This window comes from Orycteropus afer, unplaced genomic scaffold, assembly GCF_000298275.1.
Source record: "Orycteropus afer afer isolate SDZICR_OR568_19922 unplaced genomic scaffold, OryAfe1.0 scaffold00888, whole genome shotgun sequence".
NCBI classification, from domain to species: Eukaryota; Metazoa; Chordata; class Mammalia; order Tubulidentata; family Orycteropodidae; genus Orycteropus; species Orycteropus afer.
The window spans coordinates 385,786-400,432 of NW_006922475.1; the positions used below are offsets into that span (position 1 = coordinate 385,786).

Here is a 14,647-nt window from a genome sequence, read left to right on the forward strand (position 1 = left end):
TTCCTCAGGGATGTGTTTTGGGTCTGTATCCTGGTCCCTTGTTTCTCTTGCTTTATCTTGCTTCTTTGTGTGGACTGTGATGCTCTGTTGTCTCCTAGGCATTGTGACATTTTTGTGTTTATATTTAATTGGTGATTGTATGTTGGAGTGACTTGCCCACAATTTTTGTTTTCTTTGTATGTTATTTATGCAAGCAGGGTACCGTACTGTGTTCCTCTATTCACTAGTTGACAGCACTTATACGCTCACCACCTGTCTCCTTTCCTGTTGTCAGCCTCTTGTATGTCCCCGCCGACCTTGGCAAACAGAACCTATTCTTAGGTCCCTGGAATCGGAATGAGAATGCTGTCACTTTAAAATCCAAAATGGCTGCCACTTGTAAAGATTCAAAATGGCTGCACCCTCCTCGGTCACTTTAAATCCAAAAGGGCCACCAATTGTAAACATTCAAAATGGCTGTGCCATTGGTCACTTTCATTTTCTAGAATGGCTGCTACGTGTAAACAATCAAAATGGCTGTGCTCTCTGGACAGTGGTAAGTCAGCAGCTCTCAGATTGTCTCCCTCCTTGCTGTTTCCCTTCCTAGTCATAGGCCACCAGCACAGTTGTCCCTGCAGCCCTTGGCAACCACGCCTGATCTTTAGGTCAATCTCAGGTCCCAACACCACTTGGAATTGTTCAGGCTATTGGTCCCATCAGAGTAGCTGACAGTCCGCAGCTCTGACCGTCTCTGTACTCAACTGTTTTCGTTCAGGTTTTTGCACTAGTTGGTACCTAATCCACTTCTGTGCAGTTCTTTTCAAAGATCAGGGTTCCAGGATTACCTTCTGTATCTCTGACAGTTGGTTTTTCTTTTCTTTGTTGAAGAGGGTCTGTGTCGTTTGCCCATTCTTCTATCTTACCGGAAGTGAAAGGTTATATTTTAATGATGCTTTTTTATATTGAAAGTTTTACTGGTGTTTAAGTACTTGGGCAATACCAAAGCTGTCTAGTGTTAAGGAAACATTCGGTAATATAATTAGCACTTTTTGCTTTCACTTGTTTTTTGAAAATATGCTAAACATCAGTGTGGTGTAAATTTAATATGTGAGCTACTTCTTTGAAATGATTTCCTTTTACTTTCTATATGCCTTTATTATTTGAAAAACTGATTCAACTTAGTGTCCTCAATGAAATGTTAGAATTAAGTGTCTTTAGAGTTAAAGATAATATTCAGTGTATTTTTCTCTAAAGCTCTCTTTTTCCTTCTCTTTAGAGGAAGTATCATTCTGCAAAGGAAGCTTACGAACAACTTTTACAAACAGAAAATCTTTCTGCACAAGTAAAAGCAACAGTTTTACAACAGTTAGGTAAGCAATAATATATATGTATTGTATGATAACTACTACTCTGTAGGTTTTTACCTGCCAGGAGTGGCAAATACGTGGGTGATGTTTTTTCCTTTGTCCAGAGTTGGTAGATTTAAATCTAAACATAATATATTTCCATGCTCTGCCAAGCATTATCCATATCACAGGCTATCTGAGTACAGTTCTTTAGTACAGCTAACCAGTAGTCATTGAGTTGATTCCATTATGGCAACCACTTGTGTCAGGGTAAAATTCTGCTCTATAGGTTTTTTGGGGGGGAGGATTTGGGTAAAACTTTACAGAGCAAATTCATTTTCCATACAACACTTTATACACATTTGGTTTCATGATGAGATTGATTTCAATCATCATAATGTAACAGCTCTCTTCCACTTCCTCTCTGTGGTTACTGTCCTTCTTTCCTATGCATTCCTGGCCTCTGAGCTATCTCCCTTTGCTAATACTGCCCTTCTGATCTCCCATGGTTAATTGTTCTAAGGACTGTATCTACTTAATACCAGATTGTTTTGACTACTGTGGTTATACAGTAGGTTTTGATATCAGAGAGTGTGGGGCCTCCTAATTTATTTTTCAGTAGTGTTTTGGTTCACCTTATGTGTCTATCTGCTGTTTGGTTAGAGCCATAGGAGTGAGTTCCGTTCTAGGCCTGAAGGGTGACTAGGGGCCATAGGAGTTTCAACCATCTCTATTAGCCCCATAAGCCTGGTCTTTATGATTTTTAGTTTTGTTCCATATTTTTCTCCCAGTCTATCCAGGATCTCCTACACTGATCCCTTTCTGAGTGGTTGACAGTGGTAGCTGGGCACCATCTAGTTTTTCTGTCTCTTGATCATGAATGCCAAAGTTCCCATGGTCTACTAGTCCCTCAGACAGAATGTCTCCATGCATCTTTGGTTTTCTTCATTGTTGTTTGCTCTGGATCAAGAGACACCAGTTGTTGCATCTTAGATGGTTGTTTGCAAGCTTTTAAGACCTCAGTGCACTACTTAGTCACTACCAAAGTAGGATGTAGAACAATGTTTCTGTGTACACCAATTGAACTTGATGTCCTCCACAACTATGGCCCCAAGCTCTCTGACCCAATAACTCACTCCCTAATGGTGATTGGCTGTGGCTAAGAAGTTATCATAACATTGCCCTCTGTTAGCTGTATTTTATATATGAACATTCTTATAGCACATACAAATACATATTTAGAAATATGCTCCATAGGTTTTTAATGGCTGATTTTGAGGAAGTAGGTTGCCAAGGCTTCCTTCTAAGGCTCCTCTGGGTAGGTTTAACCTCCAGTCTTTTGGTTAGTATTTCAGCATGTTAATCACAAGGGACTCCTTAGTGCAATTGTTGTTGTTAATGTGTCATTGAGTCTGATCTGAGTCATAGCGACCCATCCTTGGGTTTCCGAGGCAGTATCACTGCAGAAGTAGATTGCCCAACCTTCCTTCCGAGGAGTTGGTGGGTTTGAACCGCCAGCCTTCTGGTTAGCAGTCAGGTGCCTTAGGCACTACACTACCAGAGCTCTTGTACTGTTAAACTCTCAAAATTATTCCCTAGTACTTGATCCATGGGCAAGAGTGATTGAATACTTCCTTTGTATTATATATATGCTGAGTACTTTATGATGTCAATTGATTTGCCTAAAATCACTTACTGGTTGCTGAACTTACTTTTATGGCTTTATTGATAATAATGACTATTAGTAACATTTTACCTAAAAATTACAGAACACATTATAGTTTCTGTAACATACAATTCTGTTCTCATGTTATAGATGAAGAAATTCTAGCCATTTGGAGATAATTGTTTCACTATCATCAGGAAGATAGTGAAGGAGCTCTCCAGCATTTTGTTGCTTATTGAATGAGTCATGTTTCTTATTTGTATTTCGTATTTGGGTTGTTTCTTCACCTTTTGCTTATTTGTTTTTGTGTGGGCAAATAGTGTATTTTTTATTTTTATATAACATATCAATAAGAATGTTTTCATAGTATGATTTAATACAATGTAAACTTAGATTTTACCATTTACCTTCATGATACTAATATCAATATTAATAGTACAACATAAACACACATTACCTTTACATAAAGCCTTTGCTTTTAGTTTTGTTTTCAATTTATTCTTTCATTAGAATTTTACTTGAGTTATCCATGCCTTAAAAAATTATGAAAGTATTTTAAGTATTTGTTTCAAATGAACCATATATAGTTTTTGAGGTATGTGAATTTGTATCTTTAAGTTAAAACACGTTTATTAGTACAGTTTCAAAGGAAAGGGGGGGGAGTTGTGTTAATTTTTTTTTTTTTTTTTTTTTTAAAGTTGTGCCTTTAGCATGGACAGCTAACCCATTCAGCTAATACTTGAATGCCCACCATTTTTCTCCACAGTATTTTCAATTGTTATATTTTTACATATTTTGGCTTCACTGAAGAATGTATAGATAGCAAAAATGCATATATATTTTTTAAGTTTAAGAAATGAATGGAAATAAGTTTTGGTTTTAACTATGTCTGAATCATCTGTCCTGTTTTGCAGCGGCTTACCATGTCTCCAAGTATACACGTAAACTTTTAATGGTTCTCAAAAGAAAAATACTCCTGTTTTCATATAATTTATCCCAGCACATCAAGTCTTCCTACTTGCTTTTCAGTGCTGCTTAAGCAGCTGCTTTTAGAATTAGTTACTCGAGGTCCTGTTTTTATTAGTAATAGTAGGAGAGATGACGGAGGAACACAAATATGAATAAACATGTGATTGACTTATACCTCCATGTTGTTGTTGTTGTTATGTGCTATGAAGTCAGACCTGACTCATAATGACCCCTCCTTGGGTTTCCGAGGCAGTATCACTATGGTAGTAGATTGCCCAACCTTCCTTCTGAGGAGTGGCTGGTGGATTTGAACTGCCAGCCTTCTGGTTAGCAGTCAGGTGCTTTAGGCACTACGCTACCAGAGCTCCTTATACCTCCATAAGACATGGTAATTGAGTACAACTTGGTTTTGAAGCATAGCTATTATAATAAATGTCAGACAATAAGAGTCTTTATTATATATGGTACTGACTGTACATGAAGAAGAGAGCATGTTTGAACTGTGATCCTCTACTGAAATACAATTCACTGACAAATTAAACCCAGATTTTGCCAGTGTGGCTTGAAAACTGAGAATATAGTATTCAATGATTTAATCTTTTGATTGGTTATATAACCATCTAGCTCCAAATTTATCTATTAAATGGACATTAGCATTCTTATTTGTTCCATTTGAATCTACTTATTGCTGTTTTTTTTTTTTTTTTTTTTTTTTTGTCATATGGGGTAAGTTTTTATTTTTATATAGAGTTTGAATGTATGTGGCTAATGCCAACCAGTACATTAATGTTTGTGTGTGTGTGTGTGTGTGTGTGTGTTTTAATGTAAACTATGATTGATTTATATAGCTTTATATTTATTTTTTGGAAATAAATATTGGGTTGATAGACTATCTTGGAAATTCTCAAAATGCACATTTATTTTTATGTGGAACAGTAAATAAGATTTAACATCTTTAGATTCTTTGTTTCATAATTTGGAGTTATTTTAAATACCAAAATTAAAGGGAAATACAGAATATAGTTTTAATCTGTTAAGTGTCAAGTTAGTGCTTAAAATCATTCTATTTTCTTTTGAATAAGAGCTCTTGATAGCTTTGACTGTACCTTCTTGAGAGAAACAAACTTTCTTATGGTCCTGATCAGCCGTGTTAAAGTTAGTGAGCGTGTACTCTGAACTAAATGAATAAGTTGACTGAAAAGAACATTGTAATTTTTTTTTTCTTACTGGTATTCTTATATGTAAAAAAACAATTAAATCTTATAGGTAAATATTTTTAATATTTTGTTATAGGTTGGATGCATCATACTGTGGATCTCCTAGGAGATAAAGCCGCCAAGGAAAGCTATGCTATTCAGTATCTCCAGAAGTCATTGGAAGCAGATCCTAATTCTGGCCAGTCCTGGTATTTCCTCGGAAGGTAATTCTTATCAGACACTTATGTTTTGCTTTTGTCAATTAAATATTTAAATTCCTTTCCTTCTGATTTCTAATATTTTCTCTATATGCGTATTTAACAGAACAGAAAATTAATTTCTCATTCTTCCTGATGACTACCAGTAGCTAATGGAACCTTCCTATTTATAATTTTGATTAATGTTACATACCTTAGATAACCTTAGAATACCTTAGATAACCTTAGAATGGACATATTTGAATAATAGTAGGTCTTAAATCATAGTTGTGCTTAAAATCTACTTGAGAAAGTGGATATATTTTTCTTGCATTTGTTGGAAAAGACATGGTAGTAGATTCCTACAAGTCTATACACTTTACTATATAAATTGAATGTCTGTTATATTTGCTAAATAGCTCAAATATACCTTAAGTATATATATCTGATAGATTATATTTTTAGATCATCATTAAATTGTATTTTGGTTTCTAATTGTGTTTAGCTTTCCTTGGTATGGTAGAAAGATCAATGTACTAGAAGCCAAGAGATTTGGATTTAGGTACTGGTTGGGCTACTATTTGTATAGTCATAGATGGTACAGTTAAACCTCTTGAATCTCCATTTTCTTTTATCCTATTAAATAAGAGGATTGTATTAGATCAGTGATTCTCAATGTAGGGCAGTTTTGCACCTCATGGAACATTTCATAATGTTTGAAAACAATTTTGGATGTCACAACGGGCAGGAATGCTATAGGCATCTAGGGGGTAGACACCCTGGGATGCTGCTAAACATCATACAATGTACAGGTTCACCCTTTGATATAAAGAATCATCCAGTCCAAAATGTCAGTAGTGCTGAAGTTGAGAAGCCCTGAGTTAGATGCTTTATTAGTATCTTTCTACATTGAAAGATTTCAATTTTATGTTTTCTTTAAAAATAATCCAGTTGTGTTTTAATTGTAAACTTTATTCTTTTCATTTTTACATAGGAATGTGTTATTTTGAGTAAATTTGCCATGTAATCACATTTAATTTTAGTTTTTTGTGTGATATTTTCTTTAAATTTAGGAATATAAGTTTGTGTGTGAGAGAATAATATTAAAATATTTCCTTCTATTAAAAATACTTGATTATAATAATATTTGGCTGGAAAAGTATCTATTTTGGGCAAGGTTTTCTAATCTCTCCCCAGGCTTATAAAATAATCATGTTATATTGTTCATTAATAGAACTCGAGAATCTGAACTTTATCTTTCACTAAAGATTTTTAGGCACAGGAATGGATCTTTGAATCTTCCTTGCTGAGAAAAGTGGCTATTCAATACAAACATTTGCATTTGAAGATAGCACCATCACTACTGTTAGTGTTGCACAGTGTGAATCTTTATGCAGTGACCATAAAGGAAACCTACTACAGGGAAGGAAGGGGTGCCTTCTCTTGTCTTCTGCTTTGAAGCTTATGTATCAACATTTAATATAGATTAAAAGGAATTTATACTAGAAAGTATTTTCCTTTTTACCACAGATAAAGATTGATTCTTTAGTTTATCTTTTTTTAATCTTTAGTATAACTTTTTTTAAAAAAAAAAAGTATTTAAAATTAAAATATATAATGAAGCATATATAAAATTACTATTTTGAATAATACTGTAATTTTCTGCTTCATTGAAGAGAGCAGTATTTCACAGACGTTTTTTTCCAGTTAACTGATGCTACTTTTTAAACCAGTTTATTTTAATCTTTTTGGATAATGTTTTCAAATATACAACATCCTTTTCTGACTTCTTAAATAAAAGACACTAATTACAGTTTAACTTGTTCTTGGGGTCAAGATTATCATTTTAGACATTCATTGTTTTTCACCTATAATAATAAAATTCTGTGTGTTTTTTTTGTTTTGTTTTGTTTTTTTACTTTGCTGCTGCCTTCTAATGTGTTGCTTCTGATCTATTTTATTGTGAGAAAAAATAATTTTATAATTATATTTTAGAAGTCATGTTTAAGATTTCTGAGATTTTTTATTACCTATCCCTGTACTGTAAGGAACTCTGGTGGTGCAGTGGTTAATGTATTTGGCTGCTGAACAAAAGGATGACAGGTTCATGTCCATCAGCTGCTCTGCAGGAGAAAGATGAGGCAGTTTGCTTATGTAATGATTTACAGGCTTGGAAACCCTGTAGGCAGTTCTACTCTGTCCTGTAGGGTCACTGTGAGTTGGAATTGACTCTATGGCAGTGGATTTGGTTTGAGTTATCTCTGTATTCAGGTCTGTGTTCAAGATAGAAGTAGCTCATCATTTGACATGTGTATATTAAAGTGAAATTACAGTGTGGTAATAATATACTAGCACCAGTCATTCACTGTGTTATCCCAGAGTCATAGAACATTAGAGCTGAAAGGGTCCAGTTGTTGTTGTTGTTGTTGTTGTTGTTGTTGTTGTTATTTGCCGTCGAGTCGGACCCGACTCATAGCGACCCCTCCTTGGGTTTCCGAGGCAGTATCACTATGGAAGTAGATTGCCCCATCTTCCTTCCGAGGAGTGGCTGGTGGGTTTGAACCTCCAGCCTTCTGGTTAGCAGTCAAGTGCCTTAGGCACTATGCTATAGTTCCCCTGTAAGCTCTTTCATGTTAAAGATGTAGAAAATGGGTCCAGAGGAGTAAAGCATTTTGTTTAATGTCACATAGGTAGTTAATGTCAGACCAGGGCCTAGGTCATAGGTGCACCCAGTGCCTCTAATTATGTGAGGTTTCTTGGAAACCTGTATGAGTTTAATAGGAGGAAAGTACTTGGTTGTTGAACTGCGATATCTGTATTTGAATACATTGGCTTCCTACTTTGATTTGGTAGGAATGGGATATGCAAACATTGATTTGGGGAAGTATTGCTTATTTCTCCCAGCAGTTAGGCATTATTTATCTATAAATTTGAGATTTGACTTTTGGTTTAACAAGAACAGTAATAAAACCTCATGTTTTCTACTATCTGTTAGCATTCTCTTTCTCTCTGGTGGCTGTTTGGCATTGTGGCTGACCTCTTCTCTTGAATTCTCCCTTCATAAAACAGTTTGCACACACCCTATAAAGCTACCTTTTCTAGCTCAATTACTGATGTTCTTTTCCTCAATCCACAAGAGTAATGGTTCCATAGGCTTATTTCTGCATTCCCGTTGTTGTTAGGTGCTGCCAAGTTGGTTTTGACTCACACTGACTCTATGTGCAACGAAATAAAATACTGCCCTGTCCTGCACCGTCCTCACAATCGTTGCTATATTGGAGCCCATTGCTTAAGCCACTGTCAGTCTATCTCGTTGAGAGTCTTCCTTTTTCTGTCTGCTTTATCAAGAATGATGGACTTCTCTAGGGACTGGTCTCTCCTGATAACATGTCCAAAGTTTGTGAGATGAAGTCTCACCATCCACTAAGTACCTTCTAAGTAGCATTCTGGCTGTATTTCTCCTAAGACAGATTTGTTTGTTCTTATGCCACTCCATGGTACATTTAATTTTCTTCAGCAACACCATAATTCAAAGGCATCAATTCTTCTTTGGTCTTCCATATTCATTATCCCACTTTTGCATGCATATACGAGGCAATTGAAAATACTGTGGCTTGGGTCAAGTGCACCTTAGTCCTCAAGGTGACATCTTTTCTTTTTAACAATTTAAAGAGGTCTTTTGTAGCAGATTTTCCAAATGCAGTAAGTCCTTTGAGTCACTTGGGGTGACTCACATGTATATTATGGTTCAGTATATCTGAGAAAGGCAAATTCTCAACCAGGAATGAAACAAGTTCAGTTCTTGCTTTCATCATGCCAGTCTCATTTATTAAAGCAATCAACTTCAGGTCAACTTTGGGCTGAATTTAGAAATTCTCTCTTTTATTCCATGTTGTTTTGTATATACTAGTTTCTGCTCATACTGTTCAAAGCTATTTGAAATGCCTTCTCTTATCTTCTTTGCCTCAAGCAGTGGTTCCCAGATCTTTGGATTACAAGAACCAGGAAAATTTCAAAGAATAATTATGATGACCAAAGTACAGTGTTAAGGCAAATAAAGGCATTAAATTTTTTTGTTTTTTGCAGCTTACTGTTGGTCAACAGTATTGCAAAATAAGTGAATTGTAATATAAATATTAATTTTAAACTTTTATATATGTATATTTTATTTTGAAAGTAATACATAACAAAACAAACACCATCGTAACTATTTCTGCACATTCAATTCAGTGACATTGATTATATTCTTCAAGTTGTGTAACCATTCTCACTGTCCTTTTCCAAATCATTCTACCACTGTTGTGTTGTGGTGGTGTTTTTTATTTTGTTTGCTTGGCAAAATAGGAATCACTGATTGAAATTTAATAGAGTTCATTAATGTAGCATACTTTAACATCTATAAGATAGACTGTAATGGTTTATTGAAGGGCTAATTATGATGTAATAATTATAATGAAAGATAAATCACTAGGAAGGACATCATGTTTGGTAAAGTATAGGGTCAGCGAAAACTAGGAAAACCTTCAATGAGACAGAATGACACAATAGCCTTAACAGTGGGTTCAGACAGCAAGATAATGGAGAGAGTACAGGACTGTTATTCTGTTATACCTAGGGTTGCCATGAGTCAGAGCCCACTGGAAGGCAACTAACAACAAAATTATAATGTAGATTACAATTACTGTGTACATGTGCGCACACACAAATACAGTAATTTATTAGTTAATATGCTTTTGTATGTATGTGCATGTGTGTGTGCGCTTTGCTATATAGTAGATACTTTCAGCAAATAAATTTAGTTCATTTCAGTACTAATGGATTTTCCTGGTTCTCCCACCTCTCCTTTTCCTCTCTTCAGGTGCTATTCAAGTATTGGGAAAGTTCAGGATGCCTTTATATCTTACAGGCAGTCTATTGATAAATCAGAAGCAAGTGCAGATACATGGTGTTCAATAGGGTAAGACTTTGTATAAAAATAATTGTATTATAATTGATACATAGAGATAAATGCACCACATACAATGTATCATCTTGTTTATAACATGTTATAAAACTAAGCAGTTCTTATTTGACTTATTTTTTCTTACTTTGTCTTTCTAGTGTGCTCTATCAGCAGCAAAATCAGCCTATGGATGCTTTACAGGCCTATATTTGTGCTGTACAGTTAGACCATGGCCATGCTGCAGCCTGGATGGACCTCGGCACTCTTTATGAATCCTGTAACCAACCTCAGGATGCCATTAAATGCTACTTAAATGCAACTAGAAGCAAAAATTGTAGTAATACCTCTGCACTTGCAGCACGGATTAAGTATTTACAGGTAAAGTTTTAAAATAGAAGTGTTTTAAAGACACATTATTTCCCTATGACATTCAGGCAGGAAGAGGGTGGCTGGAAAGTTTGTCTAGTTGTGTTTTGATGTCTATAATTTGTTTCCATATTTTGTAAACATACCATAGCTTATAATATGTTTTTACGTTTCATTTTAAATAAGATATACAGTATTTTAAGAGATGCTCTTTTGCACATTTACTCTGTTGATGCATATTAATTTACATATTTTTTCTATGTACCGTCTACATTTTTAAGTTGTCATAGCATTTTAGAGAAGAACACAAACACTGTCTTTCACTCTTGCTTGAAGTTTCCTGAGAAGACAGCTATGAGAACTCTGAAAACAGAGCTCACCTTTGTTCTGATTCTCACAAAGGTTTATATTCCCGTTACCCTTTTTATACTTAGTGTCTTTCTAAAACCCCAAATTTAGACTCTATTTTCTTTTAAAAGCAATTAGCTGTAGCATTTAGGAAGATTTAGTGGACTTGCTCTTACTCAAATAGGCTTGTGTTAAATATGCTTTTTACATAATTTTTCCTAGGCTCAGTTGTGTAACCTTCCACAAGGTAGTCTACAGAATAAAACTAAATTACTTCCTAGTATTGAGGAGGCATGGAGCCTACCAATCCCCGCAGAGCTTACCTCCAGGCAGGGTGCCATGAACACAGCACAGCAGGTGAGAAGTTGGGTTATATTCTGTAGGTGCCCAGCTTTAAGGGTTCTTTTCAATCTGTAGTGGTCAAGTTTATTTTACTAAGCACAGGAGGCTTTTATTAATGAAAAGCCTTTTGATGTGATTGCAAAGGGATTCTAGATCAAAATAAAACTCCCTCTGATATGGGAAGAAATTTTGGGGTACCAATTTAGAACCTTTGTGGATTTTCATGACTTTCAAAGAGATTTCTTTAAAATAAAATGCTGCAGTGGTTTATTTAATTTTAAAAGCAGGTTTTTCAAAGGAAGGTACACATTCCTCCATTGATGATTCATTTGACTTTGATTTTTAATAATTGCAACCAGCAATGTCCACATAGCTTTGAAAAGTATGCAACTTGTAAAGTTTTATAATTTGAAGGAATGAATTAAGAATATATAGAACCCTATTTTTGTCTTCCTTCTGTGATTCTTAGGCATGTAAACCTCATCATCCAAATACTGAACCTGTATTAGGCCTCAGTCAAACACCAATTTCACAGCAATCCTTGCCACTACACATGATTCCTTCTAGCCAAGTAGATGACCTGTCCAGTCCTGCCAAGAGGAAAAGAACATCTAGTCCAACAAAGGTATATATTTTAGAGAAATAGAACATTCCAGTCAAAAAACAAACTTAACTGCTCTCACATTGTGCAGTTTGAACATCTCCTGTCCTTTATTTTAAATTTGTGGACATCAAAGAGTGAAAGGTTTGAATTTTTCCATCCCAAACTCTTAGCATCATATAGAAAGTAGAGGTAAATTTGCATTCATCAAATCATTTTATTCATCTCCCTGCCGTTAAGATCTCAGTACACTTCATTATCACTTTCTCCTGACATTGAAATAACTTGAATTTTAGATCTAGTAGACAGTGTGGTGTTTAGGTTAGCCATTTGGGCCATAGTTTAGGGGTGGGCCTTTTTGGGTGGCTTATTGAAAAATCAGTTATTTTTTTAATTTAAAATTTTCCAATTAATTATGCATGTTAAATCATTTAAAAAACAATTTAATAACATCCTTTTTATATGTAAATATTCCAGTTCATAGTCATTTGGCCTCCATTGGTCTTTATTATCTCTATGGACTTAACCAAATATTCTTTAAATTTTTTTTATCAATTTTCCGTAGAATACTTCTGATAATTGGAGTAGTGGCCATGCTGTGTCACATCCTCCAGTACAACAACAAGCTCATTCATGGTGTTTGACACCACAAAAATTACAGGTATGTAATACAAGCTTTCGACAGATTATTTTTTCTATTTAAAAGGCATAGAGGTAGTAAACTTTCAACTTCTTTTTTATTACAGTTGACTGTTGAACAACATGGGGAATATAGATGCCAAGTCCTGTACAATCAAAAATTTGCATAGAATTTTGACTCCTCCAAAACTTAACTACTACCAGCTTATTACTGACTATCCACTCCCATCAAGTCAGATCTGACTCATAATGACCCCTCCTTGATAACTTAAACAGTCCTAATCATAAACCTGGCTGCATTTGCACAAAACATTAGAGTTAGCTTATTCCTTCCTGCCTTAAATCCTGGTGTTCACTTGTCTTCTTTATCAATAGTTGTCCTTTGTGGCTTTTTTTTCCAGAATAGGGTACGTTCATCTGTGTTAAAAACCTGTTCACACAGATATCCTTTCTCCTCAATGATTTTCAAAATGGCATCTGGAAATTCATCTGCTGCCTCTTGGTTGGCAGAAGCTTTTTTTCCTGTTATCATGACAATTTTAAAGCCAAACATCTTTCTAAAATTATCAAACCATCCTTTGCTGTCACTACATTCTCCAGCTATAGATTTTTCACCTTCCTTTTGCTTTAAGTTGTCATTTAATGACTTTGCTTTTACTCAAATCATATTAGAGTCTGTAAGTATGCCTTTCTTATAGCAATCCTGTATCCACATAAAAATAGCATTTTCAATATGAGATAAAAAGGTATTTCCCCAAAAGTGCTAGATTTTCTTGTCTGCTGTCAGAGATAGCTGTAGCAACAACTTTACGAATATCCTTTTCTTTTTTACATTGACCCTTATGTTGAATTAATTTATCTTGACATGATGGGCAACTGCAGCTGCAGACCTCAATCTATAGTACATATCAAGCAATTCAGCTTTTTCTTATGTCATTACTTTTCTCTGCTTCTTGGAAGCACTTGCAACATCACTAGTAGCACTGCATATGGGTCCCCTGGTGTTATTTAAGGTTTATGATATTGCACAAAAACATGATGAAAAATACATGAGAACTGCAAGAGATCATTTTTTACTTCAGTATACCATCTACTGTAGAGATGGAGAGGCGAACTGCTTACATAGATGATTAGCATCATGAGGTTTTTTTAAAAAAAAAAACAAACTTTATTGTGGTTTAAATAAAGGGTAAAAGTTCACAGAGAAAATCCATTTTTCTGTTAAAGAATTCATACACATTTTGTTTCATATTCTTGATTGCAATCTTTTCAGTGTAATGTCCATCTATCCCACTTCCTATGTTTCTTGTTGCCATTCCTCCTTCTTTCCTAACCCTTCCTGCCTTCTGAACTTTGTACTTGGGCATATATTGCCCTTTTGATCTCAAACGGTTGATTATTGTAAGGAGTGTGTACCTCTCCCTAGTGTTAGTGTTGGATGTGTAAACTTGCCTATTGTCACGTGCCATTTAAAGCTGATACTTGCCACACATGAGCTTACTGCAATAGCAACGTGAGGTAGCTATGAAATAATAATTATTATTAAAATATTATTACAGTATTATAACTGTATTACAGTTAACTTTATGCAGTTATTATTTAATACTGCATCTTTATACTTGATTACATTTCTCTGGACTGTGAATGGCACTATGTACGATCTGTGTGTATGTGTGCATAAGTTTTGATAAATTTTTACAATAGAGTTGTGTATATTTTATGGTAGACTAGTATCTACGACTATTTTATATATTCATGATGTATTTCTAATTATTTTTTCAATATGTTTAGGCTGCATGGTTCATCTGCGAATTTTTTCAAATTGTCCCAAATCTCAAAAATATTTTCTAATATGTTTAATGAAAAAAGTCTGCATATAAGTGGACCCTTGCAGTCCAGGCCTATTTGTTCAAGGGTCACATATACTTCCTAAAGTTGAATGGCAGTAAATTGAATTAAAACGAACATAAGGTAAATGAGCCCACATTGATCTGAGCCATAGAGATAATTCATTTTTATTTTTCACTTGTTTTTAGTTTTTGAAAAAGATAATATA

At 34.8% G+C, this 14,647-nt stretch overlaps 1 protein-coding gene across 1 annotated transcript in view; it reads left to right on the forward strand.

Moving 5' to 3' along the window:
* Window positions 1–14,647, forward strand: part of KDM6A (lysine demethylase 6A) — a 245,741-nt gene that overhangs the window by 166,481 nt on the left and 64,613 nt on the right. The window contains exons 8-14 of the mRNA XM_007958238.2: window positions 1,256–1,349; window positions 5,254–5,380; window positions 10,212–10,310; window positions 10,454–10,673; window positions 11,232–11,366; window positions 11,821–11,976; window positions 12,518–12,613. Coding sequence (XP_007956429.2) covers window positions 1,256–1,349; window positions 5,254–5,380; window positions 10,212–10,310; window positions 10,454–10,673; window positions 11,232–11,366; window positions 11,821–11,976; window positions 12,518–12,613 — 927 coding nt within the window. The remainder of the gene's footprint in view (window positions 1–1,255; window positions 1,350–5,253; window positions 5,381–10,211; window positions 10,311–10,453; window positions 10,674–11,231; window positions 11,367–11,820; window positions 11,977–12,517; window positions 12,614–14,647) is intronic.